The 16,158-nt window shown below is 38.7% G+C and overlaps 1 protein-coding gene across 2 annotated transcripts in view; it reads left to right on the top strand.

Annotated features, from left to right (window-relative positions):
* Positions 1-16,158, top strand: part of RAPGEF4 (Rap guanine nucleotide exchange factor 4) — a 322,973-nt gene that overhangs the window by 73,856 nt on the left and 232,959 nt on the right. For both annotated transcript variants that reach the window (XM_032292934.1, XM_032292936.1), the window contains exon 4: positions 3,950-4,096. In XM_032292934.1, coding sequence (XP_032148825.1) covers positions 3,950-4,096 — 147 coding nt within the window. The remainder of the gene's footprint in view (positions 1-3,949; positions 4,097-16,158) is intronic.

The raw sequence follows: 16,158 nt of genomic DNA, 5'->3' as shown, positions 1-16,158 counted from the left end.
CATAGCTGGATCAGATTGGAGGAAAAAGCCAGGTGGCATGTCAGTGATATGCCAGAGATAATTTTGCGTGTGTGTTCCCATCAGCCCTTGTAATCTAGTAGAATCGATCTCAGGTAACACAGTATGTTTTCCTAACAGAATAAAGTCTTCCCATATGTCACCCAAAACGTACTGCACTTAAAATGTGTATGATGCAAGTGGTAAGTGGCACTCTCGCCTCTGTCCTGAATATAGAAGTCTCTCTGGGAATGCTGGTTTGGTCCAGTACCTCCCCAGAGGTCTCAATGCCATTTAGGACCCACAGCCATCTTGGCTAACCTATCCCCTTGTTTTGGGTTTCCCCAGAAGCTGACTTGGAGACAAGGGTTTGGCTACAAGTGGTTTTTTTTTGGAGGTGATCTCAGAATATGATAACAGAGTGGGAAAGCCACTAACAGAAGGAAGGAAAGCCAATTGAAGTGTTCTACTAAGAGCGTTTCCACTGTGGGCAACTGGGCTTACTCCTTCAGGGGACCCGCTAAGAAACGGTGAATTGGAAGGAAGCGAGGGTGTTGATATTCCCACTCTCATGTCCCACCACTGTCATGGTAATGGTTGCCCCTGAAAGGCATTAGCTGCCTAGCACTCTGCCCTCAGGCAGAGCGAGGGTGCAGATGCTGGAGGTGGCACACTGCACAGAGCCATTCAGAAAGCTACAGATGACCTCAGAGGTGAGTGGGGAATCTGGCAGGGCTCCAGCAGCATCTGCTAAACCACCATCATATATTGAAGTCAGGCTTTTAAATCTTCACTTTCCTTTTGAAAGTTCTCCAAACAAATTGCCATCTTACCACAAAATAGGACATTCCTTCACTATTATTATTTCATGTTCCCTGCATAGGTGCTGATTGCTTTTTTCAGTCTCTGTGTTACTGTAAACATCTTCTTTCAGATGCCCTCACTGAACATTAATCTGCAAATGAGCAGAAAATTAATAAAAGTGTTCTTTTGAATACTCCCTATTAAATAAGTATTGAGACATAAGCAGCCTGTGTAAGCTTAAAAGAAATGGTAATGTTACATCCAGAAACAGACACTTTCTGCAGCAGGCAAAGGCAGGCATTAAGCCCATCTACAGGGTTTCAGGCTTGGGATCCTGACCCATGGAGATCTGGTTAGACGTTAGTGTGGACCAAAGGAAGAGCACTTCTTCTACATCCACTCACATTCATCCTGTCCACCCTTACCCTGCCTTTTAGCATACATGCTGAACAACATATATTGGTTCTGCTAAGTGAGAGAATATTTGGATGTCAATTTCTTTATTTGAAAATTACTCTGTCAGCACATTGCAAGGCCCTGCCTGTGATTTAGACGTAAATAAGGGCTAGCACCCATGGACTGTAAAGACAGTGAATCATCTTTAGGGTGAAAGTGTTCTTCTTGGCCGCCTTCTATTTCTCTGTGCCCAGTTATCCCAGTGCCCAACCATACCTCCCAAATTCGTTCAGATTTCTAAGTAAATTTGTCCTAAAAAATACTTCAAATCTGCTGAAAGTAAAGTTTGAACTTGCAAACAATACTCCTTTCAGGTGAGGTTTTCCAGGCCTAATTTTAGGATCATATCTTGTAATGTGTGACTCCCTGTCCTTAAATTTGAGTGGACCAAGTGCGAAAGAGGCTATCTAGAAAGGACTGATCCCACACTCAATTCTGGCAGAAAAACTGATTCCTGTAATGAGCCCAGAGTGTTTGAGCCAATGACTGCAGCTGGGTACTCACTGGCATGATTATCCCCTTACAGAGGCAGTCCCGACAGAAATATGCCAAGGAGTGCAGTTGGAAGCACTACTGTGATTAAGCTTTGTTGTATGTGATCAGGCATGAGTCAGGTTGAAATCTCCTGGGAAAATCCAAGAACAAATCCAGTCTTGTGTCTTTATTCCAAAAGTTGTTTATTGGCAAAAAGACAGGCTCATGTGTGCTTCCCAGCGTCTGTTATTTCTCTGTGTACTAGTGACAGACTACTTGTGTTGGGGATAGAAGGTGTGAAAGAAGACTGATCCATCCACGAACTGTACAGGTAGCTCAGGAACAACCGAGAGCTTCCTAGTTCTTTTGCATTATACTTCACAAATAACCATATATATGTAAAATATGTAGATGACGTTAAAGGTATTACTTAGGTTCCATTTCAGGTTTTTAAGACATGCTGGAAAGTACAAATGAGGCAAAAGAATTCTTCTGAAGGGTTCAGGTGATAGAAAAATGAAATAGGCTAGTGGGAACTTCAGGGAACCTACTATTCCAGAGAATTGTGAAAGTCTGTGATTTATCATATTCTATCTTGTGTTTTTACTAGCATTTAAAAACTGCTCATTGAGACCTAACTCTTTGACTACTGATATTTCAGTTCTGGGGATATTTTTCTGAGTGAATTTGTTTGCACTTGCCTTTTTGGGAAATTTATTAGCAGGTTTTTCTTAACTTCTTCCCTGATCTTTTATTCTTTTCTGAGATATTACTGATTTTATTTTCCTGAACATAATTTTGTATGGTAATATCTGTGCAGAAGCAATTTGCTATGGTTCAAGGAACTGGATTCTTATGGGCATTTGTCTTAGTTATGTGATTACAGAGTCACTAACTTGATCTTAATAACATTTGCCTATTATCGTATATTAGATGCATGAAAGGAAAACTGGGCTTTCTAACTCAGAGGATTACCCTTGTGTGTCTCCCTTAGTTTATAATGCCTTGCAAAATTAATGTCCAGGTGATTTTGAGTGGCTATTAGCATTATTTGAAACTAGTTAGGATTAAATCCAAACATTATCACCAGTGTTGCATGCAGAGAGGAAATTAGTTTTTTTTTTTTTTTTTGGTACACCTTAAGAAACTTTTAAATCATTGATTCATGACATTTTATAAGCTAGTGGCACTGTATTTCATCAGATGCTGTTTTTACTCTGCTGTGGCTGCAGGAGGCAGCATGATACAAAAATCTTATAATCTTATAGTTAGATTTGGTTAGAATCTGGCCACACTACTTATCAACATGTGAAGTAGGGCTGTGTGGATCCACCATTCTGACCCTCAGTTTCCTCATCTTGTTAACACAGTGCTAGTTTCATATTTAAATATTATTGACAGTTTCCTACACAGTGTATAAAAAATGAAAGTAAGATGAATCAATGGATGGATAGACATGTAAAAAGCTAAATAAAGCACAATATTAATGGATTAATATAGGTAGTGGGTATACAGTATACAGGTATTTGCTTTAATAGTCTTTTTAATTTTTTCATGTTTGAAAGTTTTCACAATAAAATATTGAGAAAAAAATAAAAATAAACAAATATTGTAACTGCACTCTCTAACTTAAAAGAAAAAAACAATTGAGCTCAGCTTGAATAGATTTCTCCTCTTTTCTGAAAACAGATAGTAGTTATGTGAAAAGATAAGATTACTGCTGGCAGCCTTATTCATAATTTCCTCAAACCAGAAACAACCCAAATGTCCACCAGTAGGAGGATGATAAGCAAATTGACGCACACCAACATTATGGGAAACTACTCATGAATGAAAGGAAGAACCTATGGATCCATGCCACAACATGGATGAATCATACAGACATGCTTTGCAAAAACGAAGCCAGGCACAAACAGGAGTATATCATCTGACTTCTTTTACATGAAGTTCTAAAACAGGCAGAAATCAGAACAAGTGATTATCTTTGAGAAAGGGTCCTTGCCTGGAGAGGGGCACAAGGGGACTTTTGGGGGTGATAGAAATGTTCTGCCTTGATTTGGGTGGTAAATACATCAGTGTATATATTTGTCAAGACTTGTTGAACTATACAATTACATTGGGTGTTTTACTTTGTACAAATTATACTTCAGTTAAAGGAAAGAAAACACCTATCCATTAGATGTTTAATTTTCTAATGACCAGTTTTTGGGATTCTCAGGATGCAGTGACCATCTGTACCCTGGGAATTGGGACAGCCTTTGGAGAGTCCATTCTGGACAACACACCCCGCCATGCAACCATCGTTACCAGGGAGAGCAGCGAACTGCTCCGCATCGAGCAGAAGGACTTCAAGGCACTATGGGAGGTGAGCCCTAAGGCTTCTTTGTCAATTAATGCGGTTTCAGAAAAGGAAAGGAGCTGCCACATGGATAATGGCATTACAGTCAAGCCTTAATGTGTTCTGTTCCGAGCTGGTAGATGGAATTTAATTTTCAAAACTTGTTTTTGAAATGAGTGAGTGAAAAAGCCATTTTGACACAAGACATCTTTTTTTTTTTTTGGGTTTAATTTAGTGCTTGCTCAATTTTCTGTAGCTTGACATACCTTATAATTATTTCTTGAATGACCATAGAGTGTTTTATGTATTTTCTCCCTCCTTTTCCACAAATGTATTCTTAACCAGGGAACAAAATACTTTGACATTTTCTTTTGCATTTTAAAAATCATCATTGACATGTTCCCTGGGAAAGTGGAATGAATGGGGTTAACATCTGTTTCATTTAAATGCTTTTAAAAATGATGTGCCCTATAATAAGATATGAGAAATGGAGGCACATAAAGATGTCTGGTTACTTGCCAACTTCAAAATGCATAGGTGGCACAGCAGTGGATGGATGCAACTGGTCCTAGTGGCTTTTGCATTTACTGGTGCTTACCAGCACCCCTTAGGGTATTGTACTCATTTACAAGAAATATGAAAAATAAATCATCTTATATGCAGTCATGGCAAATAGAGCACTTATAAGGGCCCAGCTAAGTCTTGCATCTTTTAAGCTCATTCTTTTCAGTTCTTTAAGCTTCTGATTTTAACCTGCTCCTTGTCTTTGTCCTTAGCTCAGTATGTCCAAGTGGTAACCCATCAAGCTGCAGGCTTCACCACTGGTCCCAGTGTGGCTAAGATTTTTAACTTGATCTAAAAAGAATTTTGTGTAATCAAATCGTTTCCTCCAGAGCCAAACAAATGGCAGATGCATTAAGGGAGCCAACCTGCAGGTGAATGAGTGAGCTTTGCCTTAAAAGTCATGCAAAGCCTTGGAAGGCCTTGGTGGTGAAACCTGTTACTTTTATTCTTGGTAGTAGCGAATAAATTGTGAGGTTGCTTGTTTGAAATATTTCTCTTAGAAAATATTAAAGAGCTCCAACTGTTCTGTAAAGTTCAGAGACAAAAGCTAGTTTTAGGAAGGAAAATCGAAAGTAGGTTTGCATGAGGTGTATGTGGAGAGATTTTCTGTCAATTAAAAGGGACCGAGTTTGAGGCAAATAAGCCACTTTTTGGATCTTTCATTTTAAAAGGTAAACTGAAAAGTCTTTTTCAAAAGGGGAGTTTGCAAAACTGGTTTTCAGAACAAAAATGATTTCTAACTGTGATGTGTGTCATTATAACCACTTTTGTCTGTGATGAATTACTCAAATTGCTGAGAGAGGATGGTTTGCGGAAATATTTTTAAAATTTATTTTAATTAGGAGCCCTTAGTGCTGTGAAGGAAGTTTCTAAGAGGATGCTACCTGTGAACATGAAAACAAACTTATTATTTAAAAAAATTTCAAACAGACAGAAAATCAAAAAGAATAGTACAATGAATACCCATTCTCCCCCACTGAATTTGGCAATTGTTCACATAGAGCCATATTTGCTTCAGCTTTATTTGTTTTTTGGTGAATTACTTTAATGTAAATGATAGACATATAACATTTCACCCTAAATATTCAGCATATACCTAAAAAAACTTAGAACATTCTGTTATATATGCTAATACAATTATCTCACCTATAAAACTAATAATATCTTAATATTATCTAATACTGAGTCTATATTTCAAATGTCCTTAAATGTCTCATAAATATCTTTCATAACTTTTTTTCTTTCAAATCGGGCTGTAATAAAGAGCCACATATTACATTTGATTGTTATATCTGTCTGTCTGTCTCTCTCTTCCCCTCTCCCTTCTCTCTCTCAGTCCCTCCTGTCACATCATAGCATTGACTTGTTAAAAAGACCAGGCCAGTTTGTCCCAAATTCAAGATTTGTCTGATTGTTTTTTTCATGGTATCTTTTTTGCACCTCTATTCCAGGGTTTTCTGTAAATGGAAATTAGGCTAAAGGCTTGATTAGATCAAGTCAAACATTTTTGGCAAGAAAATGTGAAAAGTGATGTTGAGGATATCAGGAGGATCATAATGTCTGATTGCTCTGTTGATGTTAAGTTCGATCTCTTGGTTAAGTTGCACCAGAGTACATTTTAGGACTGTTTTTCACAGATCTTTCCCTTAGGGGAAAAATATTAAATAGGGACATTGATATGGAGGGCTGTCCTTGCTATCTAAAACCTTGCCACATGTTTTGCGGTTCAGTGGGTCCAACTCTTCCCCTGTAACCTCACAGCATAATTTGTGATCTCCCTTGCCAGTGGCTTAAGCGTACTGGGGATAACATTCAGAGAGCCATTTGGAGTTGAAAAGAATGGATACTTTTTAGTCTGACCTCGTTTACAGGGTGGGGACTGAAATCTCATAGTGAGTAAGAGATTAGTCAGATATTTCATTTTATTTGGCTGTTCATGCAACTAAGTGTCGAGTGTGAATTAGATGCTCAATCAATGTTTGAATTGTCTAAACTTAAAATGCAGTAAACCCCATTACCTAGCAATCTGTTAATCAGGACTTCATTAATGGGCACACTTGTGCGCATACAGTACATGATAATCCTAAAAAGTTATACAATTCTGAAGTGCCTTCTGAATAAAAAAGATTGAATTCTGTTTATTGTCTAATCATTCATAATATACAGAATATCTCCCATGTGTTAGGTATATGTATGTGTATGTACTCAGATGTTTGTATGTTTGTACATACACACAAATATGTATGTTCCTGCTTTCAGGATAGGGCTTCTATTCCACTCAGAGGAAATGGAAATTAAAAATAATATAATGTCAGAGTATAATATATCACTATCATTAAATAACTTTATGTGTATGATTTGAATACTGGTGATCTATACATGGCATATATAGCACTAATCTGCTTGCAAAATATTTGATAACCAGAATGCCTATTCCTTGATGTGTCAGATAATAGGGTTAGTAAAATTCAGCCATCCTTGTTCTGGTAAATGGTATCTGTTAGTAAAATTTAAACCCAAGCTCATACTGTGAGCTGAAGCCTAAGTCAGATTGATCAGCCAAATATCAAAAGGAAAGAATTATGTATTAACAGCTTCAGGAGTCAGGCAGTTCATCACTGAACTGTAAGAGGGCTGAAAGAAGCCCTCGGATGGTGGGAATGTAAACTAGTACAACCACTTTGGAAAACAGCGTGGAGATTCCGTAAAGAACAAAAGTAGAATTAACATTGAATCCAGCAATCCCAACTCTGAGTATCTGCCCAGAGGAAAAGAAGTCATTATACAAAAAAAGATAGTTGCACATGCATGTTTATAACAGCACAATTCACAATTGCAAAAATACAGAACCAGCTAAAATGCTTATCAGTCAATGAGTGGATAAAGAAATTGTGACTATATATAAACACATATACATATATGTGTATATATATATATGTGCATATATATGTATGCGTATATATATATATACACCATGGAATACTACCCAGCCATAAAAAGGAGCAAAATCATGGCATTCACAGCAACCTGGATGGGACTGGAGACCATTATCCTAAGTGAAGTAACTCAGGAATAGAAAACCAAACATTGTATGTTCTCACTCATAAGTGGGAGCTAAAGTATGAGGATGCAGAGGCATAAGAATGACACAATGGACTTTGGGGACTCAGGGGAAAGGGGAGAGAGGGGTGAGGAATAAAAGACTACGCATTGGGTACAGTGTGCACTGCTTGAGTGATCGATGAATCAAAATCTCGGAAGTCAGCACCAAAGAACTTATTCATGTAACCAAATGCCACCTGTTCCCCCAAAACCTATTGAAATTTTTAAAAAAGAGAGAAAAAAACCTAAAACTAAAATATACGTCATGCAAATATAAAAAGAAAGCAGTAACAAAGTCAACTGGATAAGGCCTCCACTGTTGGGGAGATAAAGTGCTCAGAGTTCAGTGTTCGGTGACAAGTTCCAAATAGTAAAAATTAGAGACCCTGAATCATGGATCTCGATGTGCACGTTCATCTCATTTGAGTGTTTACTTTGGCAGAATGTCCTGGTGGGCTCACTTCATGGCAGATGCTTTTATGTTGGGCTTTGTCTCCTTGTAGGTACTCTTAATGTCATTTACAGGGCCCGCAGGCTAGAACACTCCCATCAGGATTCTGAGTTGCTTCTAACTGAAAATTATGGACCCTAATCACTAACAGGTAGCACAGTCAAAAAGCAGTCCTTTCATAGGCTGAGCAAATACTCTGTAGCTTACACTTGGGACTTCAATGGTAACACAAAGCTAGGGAATTCCTTTTCTTTTCCAGGTCAATGGCAAGTTTCCTAGGCTTCCACAGGTATGCCCTCAGAAAACCGTACATAAGGTTTTGAAATCCTATTTAATTCCATCCCCAATACCTCTTGCTTTATATTGTCTATTCTGCTGTAAGTCAAATAGGCAGCATTCATAATAGTTTTAAAGTTATCATCATAAATGTGATCAGAAGCATTTCCTCAATAGTGTCTACAAATATATCAAATAAAATAAATATTTCCTAAGGTATAACTACGGTATCAACTTAGTGCTTTTTTTTTCTTCTTGTACCCTGCATCTCTCCTAAGGAGAATGACTTGCTTTCCTTCTCTCTTTCCGCTTCAGTTGCCAATTTATGGCCAGATCTGAGCGTGCTTGGTTGCTCTATCTTAAAGTCAGTTCATATTTTCTTAGCTTAAATGAATTACATTAAGTTTATTCAGAGTTGCTGAATAATGTCTCTTTCCATTTACACCACTTTGATGTTAGAACTTAAAAAATATTAACCAAGGTATAAAACATCTCATTTTCCAGTAACATTTCAGGAGGGAGGCAGAGGTGGGGGGAGATAAATATTGGAGACAGTATGTTTCTGATTTACATACAGAAGAAAATGAATGTAAAAGTCTTAGAATACCACTTTTAGTTGTTGAGAAGATTATAATTTACAATTTCAACTCTTTGACACTAGTGGCATTTTCCACCCTCAGTGAGGAAGTTAAATGGCAAAGCAGTTAACTGTAAGTTTGGGAGTTTAAAGCAGTTATTATATTAATAGTCGATCTAAGATTATGGGTATTTTATGATGGATAGTAGCTCTTGGAATAAATACAAAACTGATCTATTGTCCAAGTCCATGAATTTCTGTTCGGCACAGATAGTACAAGAGGGTTTCCAATGGCTAGAACAAGAACAGTGAGAATTTTGTTGGGTTTTCTTCTTGGCTTTCTGTCTGATGTTATGTTTGTATGAGGATGATTTCAGGTTTGTGACATGGTTTGACATTTTACATGGAATATTTCAAATACATGAAATTGAATGATGTGATGAGTCCAGTGTGTTCAGGAAAGTAGATTAGAGAGGCGCTCTTGGTTAAATCCATAAAAAACGCTTCTGAGAGGTCCTTGAACTAGTGGGTACCACCTGTTTATCCATAGTTCAATTGCATGAACACACCATTCTGGAAAAATTTCCCTGTTACCATGAGCCATGCTTGAGCATATTCAAAATAATAACACATATTTATGAATATGTTCTTAAAAAATTAAAGACAATAATAAAATTACAGAGCCATTTAAAAAATAAAAGCAAATGTTTTAAATTTATTGTCTGACCCATGCCACATTAAAGGTGGTTTCTTAGCTGTGATTGTTATCCGGAAGCCTCTTGACATACTATTGTGATTTTATTCCAACCAGGGCAAAACATGTCATGGAGAGCTGTTGCTTGGATATAATGATTGGCACAGTAGATTTACTCCTCAAATGTGTCTGTGGCCTCAGCAAACATTGTTAACTGACTGAAAATGTATTTCATGCTTTATGAGACATAAAACTGAATGGTAAAAATAAGAAAGTGCATGTTTCTGTCTTAAGAAAGTAAGTAGTAAACAGGGCTATTGATAAGAATAATGAATGCTGTCAAAGAAATATGTTTATGACCTTCTCTATTCCCTAATTTTCAGAATGTTTCTTTTTCTATAAGATTCTACCAGATATGTTGGCAGTTGTGGAACTGAAAAGCTTTGTAGTTACTTCTATTTACTGACTTTTTTAGAGTAAATAGGGGAAAATCTTTTCTCCATTAATAATCTTTCACATCACAGAGTAAGAGTTGTTTGAAACAACCACAGCTTAGTCTTTGCTGAGGTGCTTTAAAAACGCTATTAGAATAATATGCCTTCCAGGGACACCTGCTCTTGCTCCAATAGGCTTGATATTTCTATCTGTCTATAGCTGTCAGAAAAATGAAAGCCAAATACTTAAAAATTAGTATCTCAGAACACAGATATCTCAGAAGTTCTCTGGGTAGATTGCATGGCTTTATCCGCCATGCTAACGATTTCAGGTTGTTTCACTTTTGCATTAATGGTAGGCTTTTCAGGTGGTTGTTTAATGGGCTTAGGTATTGAGTTAGGATTGCTCGGCCCACCTGCAGACAGGCAGCCCCTCGCCTGCCTGATAATGCATAGGAGCTGAGACCTACACCCTCACCTGAGGAGGAACCGGAGCGTCAGAGCCAAGGGGCTTGCATTCTCCCAAGTCAGGAGCCCGAGCTTACTTTTGGCAACTTTGGAGCTTGTACTGTAGGGTTACTTCTCAGGCCAGAAATTTGCATCAAAGGGCTAAGAAAAATACATCCAAAAATAAACATGAAAGCCAGGACTTCATGCCAGGAACTCCAGCCACACACATCCTGTTGGCCGGTTCTCTTGTCTCTCTCCTCACAGTTCTGATTCTTTTAAACCAAGCGGAAGCCTGCTCCGATGACTTGGACTTATGGCTGCACCAGGGTCTCATTCCTGTCTTCACGCTTTTCCATGGAGTTGCAAAATGATTCAAATCCAGAGAGGAAGGGAGTGAAGTTATTAGGAGCTAACTAAAGTTAAAAAAAAAAAAAAAAGGAAGTGTTTTCTTATTGCCTTAGACTGCCTGAGCTTTCCTGGAGAACCATCAGCACCCGCTTCCTCTCTGTGGACGGAGATCCACTCAGTAGTAGACATGAACAGGGAATGAACGGCAATGAAGGTACATTTTGCTGATCAAATAAAGGATAGAAATTCACTGGATGTTTGAGAACTTTGAGAGACAGAAAAAGAAGGACGTATGCTCTACAAGGTCAGAATGGATCTTTTTATTTTTTAGTGAGGGGGGAGAGCGGGGAGATACTACATATTACTGTTTGCATTTTGGAATTATGCTCAAAAACATCTCTGGCTTTCCTAATTATGTTCCACCAGACCTGAATATGTACCATGGCAGGGACATAATTTGATTTCATCTTTGTTTGTGGTGTGTGTGGGGGCAGGAGGTGACTGGCTGCTCATCTTTCTGTTAGTGAAGCATGTTTATTTAGCCTGATGATCTTAAATATGTTTCTAGAAGATAAATAAAGGCAGTTGTTCATAACTAGGCAGAGTAACATTTATCACAGTGAAATTACATACATGTATTTTTCTAGTGATATATTTGAATGGCATATATTAAAAATGAATTTTGTTCAAAGAAACAGATTGTGGGTGATGATACTTCACGCTCTGAACCCCTGGAAGGTATTTTGCCTGTAGCTCTCAGACTCAATGAAGTCCTTGGTGTTTATAGGCATTCTGTTACATTATTGATAACTAAGAGTTCTACCTGCTCCCCAAGCGGGGACTCCACTATTTCTCAAAAGATGATTGGGGGTTTGAGCAAATCAAGGCTTGGCTGGCAGATGCCAGGAACACTCAGATGCTGTACGGTGGGCCTGCCGGCAGGGTGCTATAACCAATGTTGCTTTCCCTGAGCTGGCGCTTCTTTGAGTGTTCATTCAGGAGTGTAGAGTGAATACTCAGGTCTTTGAGGAGCTGCTGTTAAAATAGTTCTGAAATGCTTCCCTTGGCTGTGCACTAGCCAGGACTCTGTTGACACCTCACCCCTACCCTCTCCCCTGCACCGTTCTCTTACACTGGGCCCCCTCACTCACTCAGCTAAGCTGCTGAGAAGCCTGCCCTTCTCAATAGCTGCTCCACTAAAGAGTAACTGATGTCATGTTAAACATTTCATCTCTAAGAAGCTTCTGTCATATTCAGCAAACATACTTGTTTCCCATCAGGTAGAGGTGCGAAATGTACCGTGTCTGCCTTTCTGTGGTTTACAATCTAGTGGAGAAGACAATTGTAGACACACATATGAGACAAACTGAAAAATAAGAAACATACAGCGTGCTGAAGGATGGGGCAGAGCAGGGAGAGATCCGTTTCCACCCAGGGTCTCATTTCATCCAAGGACAAAGAGAGCTGCTTCTGAATTATGTGGGTAGCAAGGCTGTTTTTCAGCATCCCTAAAGGATTGGGGACAGTTAACCAAATGATAGCATTTGAGGCAGCCTTGTCCCGAGGGACTCAGCCCACACTCCGTGGTTGTGTTGTGTGGCACTCTGGCTTCTTCTCCTTTGCTGGGCCCCTGGGCAGGCGTGATGAGAACTCAGCCTGTCACGTGTTGTGTTTCCAAATGCCTGGGTTTGTTTTTTGTTGTTCAGCCATCATCTGGAGAAATCCGCTCTGGAGTTTAACGGGTTCCCCCAGGCAAAGACAGTTCTGGTTGGGAAAGCTTTAATAACTTGAGACTTTCAGAAGGAACTCGTGGTGTGTCCTGGGAGATACTGTTAAGCTCTTTATGTGTAGAAAGCCCTGTGGTCATGGGACTTTCCTGCTCTCGTGGGGCCAAATTCCACTCCTGAGTCGTCTCTGAGCTGCTGTGAGAGGTTAGGGCAGTCACTGGGGCAGAGTATTTGACATGGAGGAAGAAGCAGCAGAAAATCCTGTCACTAAGTTGGCTTCTCCGAATTCCTGCAGGTCTTGCCCCTGTTTGATCTCATTGGCCTCAATGTTTTCAGCTGTCTAGCCCAAACCAATAAATGCAAGACAGACTTTCCAAAGGTGGTTGATGTGGTTGAATGGTCTGGCCTGAGACTCCGGTCTATTCTTGGTTAACCCAACTTTGCTGGATGACATTCTGCAAAGCTCTCCAGCTTCCTAGGCCACTTATTGTAAAATAGAGATAACTTTATTTAAATCCCGCCTTGTGGACAGGAGTGATCAAAGTTAATGTTGATTGATTCTTATGTGACTTATGAGTTGAAAAATCTATGTCCCCCTCCCTTTTTGGTTTGCAGATTAAAGAAGGGAGGGCCACAAATTGTGTGAATGGAAAGAATGAAATATAGGATAGTAGTTCATATTGTGTCAAAATATATTATTTGGAAGGGAAGAAGAACTTTCTGGTATCTTTCATCATTTATTGTTGTAGTTCTTAAATCTGTTTTCATGTTAGAAATATCTGGGAAGCTTTTAAAAAGATTTCCATGCCCGGGCTTTTGATAGACTGATGAAGCCAAAATGTTTAGAAGATGGAGCCTCATCAGTAGCTTCTGAAAGCTCCTCAGATGACTCTCTGGACAGCCAGGGCTGAGAACCCCTTTAGCAGTGGACTTTGGTAATTAACGATGCCCCTTTGTGCTTACTTCTGAATACATCTGGCAGGCGTCCTTGCCCTGTGCTAAGATACACCTGGCAGGCGTCCTTTCCCTGTACTAAACATACATTGAATAATATGTTTGTTCCTTACAAGGCTGCGTTGAATTTCCTAGTGTAATTTTTCTTTCTGTCCTACAGATATTCTACTTTCAAATTGGAGTTTCTGGCAGATTTATTTAATAATGGCAATCAGTACTTTAGAGTCAGAATCTGTGGGGTTTGTTCAAGGCCATATGAATTAGGGGTTGCCTATGTGGGATGGTTATTAAAAGAGTGAGAATAAGGTGCAAGATCATCCACAAATTCCCCCATCCCACAAATGCACCTTCTCTTAAAGCCTGAGCAATTGTGTCATTTCACAATTTGTAGCTCCTGGGAAACTTCACTGTACACCTATGAGAGAATGAGAGTAAAGAAGACAGATAATATCTTACTGTTATTGTGAAGGAAGTTCTGAGTTCATGGACCTCCTAAGAATCATGGGAGTTCTTAACTATCCCTGGACTATACTGTAAGAATTACTTACCTACAATACATTCCCAGGAAAAGAATCAGTAGTTTGAAGACTATGAAAACTTTTATGACTCTTGATAAATATGATCACATTTATTTTCAGTAGCTTTTATTCTGCCACCAACAGTATTTGAGCATGCTCATTGCTTCTGGCCTTGGCCAGCATGACCATTATATATACAGATGCTCCTCGGCTTACGATTGGGATGCATCTCGATAAACCCATTGTAAGCTGAAAATATCATATCAGTAATGTATTCAATACACCTAGCCTACTGAACACCATAGCTTAGCCAGCCCACCTTAAATGTGCTAAGAACACTTAGTTAGCCTCCAGTTGGCAAAATCATCTAACACAAAGTCTATTTTATAATAGAGTGTTGAAACATTGAATACTGTACGAAAAGTGAAAACCAGAATGGTTGCATGGCTACTTGAAGTATAGTTTCTACTGAATACTTACTGCTTTTGCACCATTGTAAAGCTGAAAAATTCTAAGTTGACCCGTCATAAGTCAGTGACTGTCTCTATGTGTGTCCAGATAAATAAGCCTTGCTATTGCAATTGTGTTTCTTTGATTACTGGGATGTTTGAGGTTTTCTTATCATTTCTTTACTGATTATAAATACCCAATGTAATGTGTCCTCTTTTGGGACATGTTATTCATATGTATTAAATACATTGGAATTTATTTACCAGTTTATGTGAATGCTTTGGAGACATTAACCCTCTGTTACAATTTCTGCAAATACTTAATTGTGGTCTGTTTACTTTTCATGTGTCGTAATATTTAATGTACATACATTTTAAATTCATTAAATCTACCATAATCCTATTTCATGATTTTAAAAAATTAGAAGTAATTTTATCAAGATATTATCTTACCTTCATTTATAGTGGATTTAGAAAACAACATGATGTAAGTAATAATGTGTTTTACCCAATGGTGTTGGCTGCATGAATTGACTGGAGTCTTAAAAATTTTTTGTTGCTTCTCTCATTTGCTTCAGAAATTTATTAAATATTCTTACAAATCCATACCTTGCCTCTAATTGTTTTCTATAACCTCTATGTAAACCTCATTTTATGATCCTTAACAAAATTTTGTGAAGATTTCTCTTCTGGATATTTGCACCATGATCTATGATCATCCCTTCCACTCCTCTAGCTGTTGGTGATTTGATTGTGGAAGGCTCTGGTCCTTTGCTTTCCTTTGCCTCTATGCCACGTCCTCCCCCAAACATGCTCTAGGCTTTGGTCTGGGTGAAGCCATCCAGTAGAATTGTGATCTTTTCTGAAGTTAGAGAAGCGAATTCTCTTTTTTCGCGTGCATCCATAACTGCCTTCTCTTTTCTGCTGTCTGATACCATGTGTACCTCTTTAATAGCTCTGGAGAAAGTACTGAAGCTCTTACCAATGAGTTTTAGTGAAACGCTTTTTCATTTTTAGGCCTTGGCTATTTGTTGTGGGTTTTAGTTTATCTGTTTGGGGGATGTTTTTGCCTATGCTTAGCTTTGTTTAAAGTTTATAGAATTGTCAAACGCAAATATTCTAAAATAGGAAAAAAAGCTCTATAGTAACTTTCATTATATACAATTCCCATTAAAAGCACACAGAACTTAAAAATGGGGTAATGAAGTAAAATGCTCAGATGTTGTGTGTAGTAAGAAATACACCTACTCCCAGGGACATACACCACTTCGTGAACAACACTTTGACAGCTATTTACTTTTTAAATAGTTATAAAGCTGCACTCAGTGGTTCACGCCTGTAATCCCAGCACTTTGGGAGGGCAATGCAAGCAGATTGCTTGAGTGTAGGAGTTTGAGATCAGCCTGGACAACATGGTGAAACCCCATGTCTACAAGATACACACACACAAAATTAGCCCAGCGTGGTAGCACATGCTTGTAGCCCTGGGAGGCTGAGGTGGGAGGATCGTATAAGCTTTGGGAGGTTGAAGCTGCGGTGAGCCAT

The sequence above is a fragment of the Sapajus apella genome, unplaced genomic scaffold, assembly GCF_009761245.1.
Source record: "Sapajus apella isolate SASKATOON/1434 unplaced genomic scaffold, GSC_monkey_1.0 scaffold28, whole genome shotgun sequence".
Classification (NCBI taxonomy): domain Eukaryota; kingdom Metazoa; phylum Chordata; class Mammalia; order Primates; family Cebidae; genus Sapajus; species Sapajus apella.
The sequence above is the reverse complement of the archived record's forward strand: the minus strand, read 5'-3'. Positions and strand labels throughout refer to the sequence as shown.